Source organism: Ranitomeya imitator, chromosome 6, assembly GCF_032444005.1.
Source record: "Ranitomeya imitator isolate aRanImi1 chromosome 6, aRanImi1.pri, whole genome shotgun sequence".
Lineage (NCBI taxonomy): Eukaryota > Metazoa > Chordata > Amphibia > Anura > Dendrobatidae > Ranitomeya > Ranitomeya imitator.
The window spans coordinates 54,178,961-54,185,674 of NC_091287.1; the positions used below are offsets into that span (position 1 = coordinate 54,178,961).

A 6,714-nucleotide genomic window follows, 5' to 3' on the forward strand; every position below is an offset into this window, starting at 1 on the left:
ATTGCGGAAAAAGAAGCAACATGTTCATTATTTTTGCGGAATCGCTGATTTCCCGCATGCATTGACTTGTATTGAAACGCTAGAAATCCGCAATCATATTAAAATTTGCGGATTTCTAGCGTTTATTTCCTGAAAAACTACAGGAAGTGACATGCCATCTATCCCATCATGCCATTCATGCCCATCCCATAATCCAGGAAGAGGAAACTCACCATTCCCGTCTTCCTGTATTATGGCTGCCGACATGGAGGGGTATGATCGGATGAGGCTGGATGTGGTGCAGATGATAAGTGTGGTAAGTGTGTGTGTATATGTGTATATATGTGTGTGTATGTGTATATATGTGTGTGCGCGTGTGTTCGGACAGCGGCCGATGAGACTAGTCTCATCGGCCGATGTCTGTTCCCTCCAAGTAGTTGCAGCAGGCTCAGCTCGATGGGAGCAGTATTTCCCATCGAACTGTCCCTGCTGCAATGTACTATTTCCCCCATGAAATGTCCCCTATGGTCATTGGTGAACAGTGGTTACGGGCCCATTCCCCTAATAAACTTAGTTATATACCCCTATTCTCCCCTAAACTTAATTGTCATTGGTGGCCAGTGTATGATCATTGGTGGCCAGTGTATAATTATTTACATTGGTGGCCAGTGTATTAACATTGGTGGCCAGTGTATGATCATTGGTGGCCAGTGTATAATTATTTACATTGGTGGCCAGTGTATTATCATTGGTGGCCAGTGTTTAATAATTATCATTGGTGGCCAGTGGAACGGATATGTAAATTATTATTTATTTTCATTGGTGGACAGTGGAATAAATAATAATAAAAAGTACAATTTCATTGGTGGCCAGTGGTTACCTTATAATTACCTGTCCCCGGCGATCGCCACCTAAAATAAAAAATAAAAAAACAAACCCATACTCACCTAAACGCCCAATTCCACGATTCCCTTGTCAGAAAAAATTAAAATAACAAACCACAACGTATACCTACCCTCCGCAGCATCCAATTAAACGATTGTCCCACGATGATCTGGAGTTTAGAGCAGCCACATAACATGCGGCTGCTCTAAACCGCGGCCGCCGATACAATGAACGGGATCGTAAAGCGATCCCGTTCACTGTATACCGAGTTCTCCCGAACGCAGCTCGCACTGTTCGGGGGAACTCGTTCGGCAGTCACTGCAGCTGCGCAGACTCTCCGGCTGACCGGAGGTGAACTCTGGAGCGTGGGAAAATTTTCCCATGCTATCAGTTCATCTCCGTTCAGCCGGTGAGGCTGCGCAGAGATGATATATGTCATCTGCAGTATTGTTTACAACGGGACAGGTGCAATTGCACCTGTTCCATTGTAAACCATTTTTTTTTTAACCCTTCCAATACCCAAATAATAAAATATGGTCAAAAACTCGGTGTCTTTATTTCATTAATACACTACGTGGCTGGGCAATATACGAAATTGATGGGCAATATACTACGTGGCTGGGCAATATACTACGTGAATGGGTAATATACTACGTGGATGGGCAATATACTACGTGGCTGGGCAATATACTACGTGAATGGGTAATATACTACGTGGATGGGCAATATACTACGTGGCTGGGCAATATACTACGTGACTGGGCAATATACTACATGACTGGGCAATATACTACGTGAATGGGTAATATACTACGTGAATGGGTAATATACTACGTGGTTGGGCAATATACTACGTGAATGGGTAATATACTACGTGGATGGGCAATATACTATGTGGCTGGGCAATATACTACGTGGCTGGGCAATATACAAAATGGATGGGCAATATACTATATTTTGTATATTGCCCATCCACGTAGTATATTGCCCATCCACATAGTATATTGCCCATTCACGTAGTATATTACCCATTCACGTAGTATATTGGCCATCAACGTAGTATATTCCACGTAGTATATTGCCCATTCACGTAGTATATTGCCCATCCACGTAGTAAATTGCCCATTCACGTAGTATATTGCCCATTCACGTAGTATATTGGCCATCAACGTAGTATATTCCACGTAGTATATTGCCCATTCACGTAGTATATTGCCCATTCACGTAGTATATTGGCCATCAACGTAGTATATTCCACGTAGTATATTGCCCATTCACGTAGTATATTGCCCATCCACGTAGTAAATTGCCCATTCACGTAGTATATTGCCCATTCACGTAGTATATTGGCCATCAACGTAGTATATTCCACGTAGTATATTGCCCATCCACGTAGTATATTGCCCATCCACGTAGTATATTGCCCATCCACGTAGTATATTGGCCATCCACGTAGTATATTCCACGTAGTATATTGCCCATCCACGTAGTATATTGCCCATTCACGTAGTATATTGGCCAGCCACGTAGTATATTGCCCATCCACGTAGTATATTACCCATTCACGTAGTATATTGCCCAGCCACGTAGTATATTGCCCATCCACGTAGTATATTCCACGTTGTATATTGCCCATTCACGTAGTATATTGGCCATCAACTTAGTATATTCCACGTAGTATATTGCCCATTCACGTAGTATATTGGCCAGCCATGTAGTATAGTGCCCATCCACGTAGTATATTACCCATTCACGTAGTATATTGCCCATCCATGTAGTATATTGGCCATCCACGTAGTATATTCCACGTAGTATATTGCCCATCAACGTAGTATATTGCCCATTCACGTAGTATATTGGCCATCAACGTAGTATATTCCACGTAGTATATTGCCCATTCACGTAGTATATTGCCCATTCACGTAGTATATTGCCCATCCACGTAGTATATTGCCCATCCACGTAGTATATTGCCCATTCACGTAGTATATTGGCCATCAACGTAGTATATTCCACGTAGTATATTGCCCATCCACATAGTATATTGCCCATTCACGTAGTATATTGCCCATTCACGTAGTATATTGGCCATCAACGTAGTATATTCCACGTAGTATATTGCCCATCCACATAGTATATTGCCCATTCACGTAGTATATTGCCCATTCACGTAGTATATTGGCCATCAACGTAGTATATTCCACGTAGTATATTGCCCATTCACGTAGTATATTGCCCATCCACGTAGTATATTGCCCATTCACGTAGTATATTGCCCATTCACGTAGTATATTGGCCATCAACGTAGGGCAATATACTACGTGGAATATACTACGTGGATGGGTAATATATAGTACGTGGATGGGCAATATACTTCATGGCTGGCCAATATACTAAGTGCCTGTGCAATATACTACGTGGCTGGTCACTATGTTATGTTGCTGCGATGTATGCTACTATATCTAAAATATGCAAATGTACATAACCGTGTATTTATTGTTGGCCACAATTAATTTCAATTTTTTTTACTTGTTGTCCTTTTTTATGAAGATTGAACAACACCCTGAGGTCTGGGACCGGTCAAGTGAAAAGTACAAGGGGGCAAAACGTGATGCCTGGCCCAAAATAGTAACCGCTCTCTTTCCAGAGTGGCTGAATCTCCCAACACAGCAGCAAACACAGATTTGTAAGTATAAATTTATTAACTTTTTTTTTAAAAAAGTAAGAAGAATGGATTTGTAATGTTTTATTTAAAAATTTTAAATTTGCAGTGGGCGATGTGAAGACGAGATGGCGGTCTGTCACAGACAGATATCTTAAATCACTCAAGACTCCGAGTGGCAGCTCGCCGCCAAGGAAGAGGGTGCCCTATGGAGACCAGCTGAAGTTCATATTGGGAAGCCGGAGTTTGAGGAGGTAGATAATATAAAGAAATAGTGTTGCTTGACGTAATGATTTGTATTTTTGTAACCTTTGTTTTATTTTTGGGTCTGCAGAACAGAAAGCAACATCTCTGCCCAAACACCTCCGGACCTTACCGATGGTGACACCACGGTGGACAGTATTGGAGAGGAAGTAGAAGACAGCATAATGAACAGCCAAGAATCTCCGGGGAACATGTCTTTGTCCGGAAGGTCACCCGAAATAAGTGATTCCCTTGGAGAACATGACGTTGCAGCAAATACCACAACTTCTACTTCCTCTGACGCTGGTGCAAACTCTGGTGGTGGTGTGTCGAGGCACATGGGGAGGGGGGCTGCTTCTGTCCGTCCCGTGGCAGTGAAAAGACCGGTGCAAAAGAAGACCAAACAAGGTCAAATTATAGAACAATTAACGAGTAAAACGCTCAATCTTCTTGATAATTCTTCAAAGCAAGATGAGCATGACAAATTTGGGTCATTTTTGGCAGACCGTGTTAGAACACTGCCACGGGACAAGCAGCAAATGTTCGTTACAGCTGTCAATTGTCTGTTAATGGCAATTGATGACACACCAACCCTACCCCCTGCTCCACAAGTAATGACGGGTATTTTCAACGTTTTCAGCAACCCCATTATGCCTCCACCACCACCACCACCAGCTGCTGCATCGCAGCGTTACGGACAGGCGGCAACATACAGGGCCAATCAAGTAGATGCGTACAGTGGCCATACACCTGTACCTAGTTCAACTGGCCATCGTTCCAGTATGCCCAATAGCAGTGTCTACTCCCAACCTGACTTATTTAATGATATGGGCTACCAACCGGAATACCATCAATTTTGAGTTTTGATATCTCATCCTATTTCAGTAGAGACGGGAGTGTATTGAATGTTAAACCGTTGAGTTCATGACCAAATCTTACAAAAGTTCTTTAAAGGGAACCTGTCACCACGAAAATCGCGGGTGAGGTAAGCCCACCGTCATCAGGGGCTTATCTACAGCATTCTGTAATGCTGTAGATAAGCCCCCGATGTTATCAGAAAAAGGAGAAAAAGACGTTATGTTATACTCAACCACAGGCGGTCTCGCTGCTGGTCTGGTCAGATTGGTGTCTCCGGTCCACTGCGGCGCCTCCTATCTTCTTTCCATGAAGTCCTCTTCTGATCTTCAGCCACGGCTCCGGCGCAGTCGTACTTTGCTCTGCCCTGTTGAGGGCAGAGGATAGTACTGCAGTGCGCAGGCGCCGGAAAGGTCAGAGGCACGGCGCCTGCGCACTGCAGTACTATCCTCTGCCCTCAACAGGGCCGAGCAAAGTACACCTGTGCTGGAGCCGTTGCTGAAGATCAAAAGAGGAAGTCATGGAAAGAAGATAGGAGGCGCCGCAGTGGACCGGAGACGCCAATCTGACCTGACCAGCAGCGAGAGCGCCTGTGGTTGAGTATAACATAACGTCTTTTTCTCCTTTTTCTGATAACATTGGGGGTTTATCTACAGCATTACAGAAGTGGGCTTACCTCACCCGTGATTTTTGGGGTGACAGGTTCCCTTTAAGTTTTGTTATAAAATGTAAGTTCATATACATTAAAAAAAGTTTCTTTAATGTAATTAATTTTTCTTTTACTTTATTAAAAAAAATTATTTTAACTACTCAGATTTCTTATTATCATAAAAATAAGAAGCTCGGAAATGGGATCTGATTAAGCAACGGTAAACAATAACAACATGGAAACGATTATTGTTTAAATAATATTTTTTATTTATTAGCAATGTTTACAATTAGATTAATTAAAAAGGGGCCTTGGTAGATAGGGATTTGGCGATGGTTGATAGGGATTACGCCTCACTTACGCCTACGGATTAAACAGGCAGCATTTGTAGCAGCATTTAGGGGGGCACTAGCAGCAAGGCCTTACCGCAAGGTGATGAGCAGCCTTTCTTCTGCAGAGATCGCTCTTCGCATGACCGTATCTTCGTAAGTGAGGTGTGGACCAAGAAGAATTAGAAGACGATCAAATGCCTCAATGGAAAGACGGCAAAACTGAGAAAATTTATCTGGAAAGCTGAAAATAAAAAGGAACATAAAACTTTAATTTTAAACACACACATAATGTATGTTGTATATATCAAAAAAAGGTACAAAGAAACACAGCTGTCAATATACCATTTCTCACTATATCTTACCTCCTTAAATCACGATAAAGAACATGGAAGTGTCCCTTTTCCTCCCGTTCATGAATGATGGGATGAACCCACATCCTTTTTTGCCGTCTGCTATCCCTTCTTCTCCGCGCTTGCTCCTATGGGAGAATATAGTATGTGTTATTACATGGAACTGTACAACACGTTATACAGCTGGTAAGGCTGGGTTCACATTGCGTTCCCCCAGTCCGTTTTGACGGACTTCGTAACACCGCTGCATAATGCGGTGAAATGTAGTCCGCTAGCGCCACCATTGACTCCTATGTCTGACATCACTAGCCATGTGCCGTCATTTGAGTGACGGTCGGACCTCTAGACTCTGACTGCAGCGTTTCCGTGTCTGTCACTGCTAGCGCAGATGTAGCTAGCAGATGCTCCATCTGCGTTAGTGATGTGCCAAAGTCAACACTTGCGTTGCAGCAGACCGTGAACGTATGTGTTGAACGGGCTGCTGTACACATTGTGAACCTAGCCTAATACGGAAAGTGTTCACATCTAATGACATTTTCTTACCAGCTCGCTGTAGTGGTGCAGCAAAAGTAGTGCCGTATGCAACAGTAGGCAGTTCTGTTCTGGAGTTAGACGATGGTGCGGCATCTTGAATTCAACAAGGAAGCTAAATGGTGAAGAGGGGTTGGACCAGGAAATGAACTCATGGGTTTTTTTTTTTTTTTTCAACCAACTTTATCTGCTGTAAAAAACGCACAAAAAACGCATGTAAAAAAACGC

At 43.0% G+C, this 6,714-nt stretch overlaps 1 protein-coding gene across 1 annotated transcript; it reads left to right on the plus strand.

Moving 5' to 3' along the window:
- Positions 1 to 3,255: 3,255 nt before the first annotated feature.
- Positions 3,256 to 4,749, plus strand: LOC138643562 (uncharacterized). Its single transcript, XM_069732446.1, has 3 exons — positions 3,256 to 3,550; positions 3,636 to 3,780; positions 3,861 to 4,749. The coding sequence occupies exons 1-3, from the start codon at positions 3,334 to 3,336 to the stop codon at positions 4,627 to 4,629; spliced, it is 1,131 nt and encodes a 376-aa protein (XP_069588547.1). The 5' UTR covers positions 3,256 to 3,333; the 3' UTR covers positions 4,630 to 4,749.
- Positions 4,750 to 6,714: the final 1,965 nt, after the last annotated feature.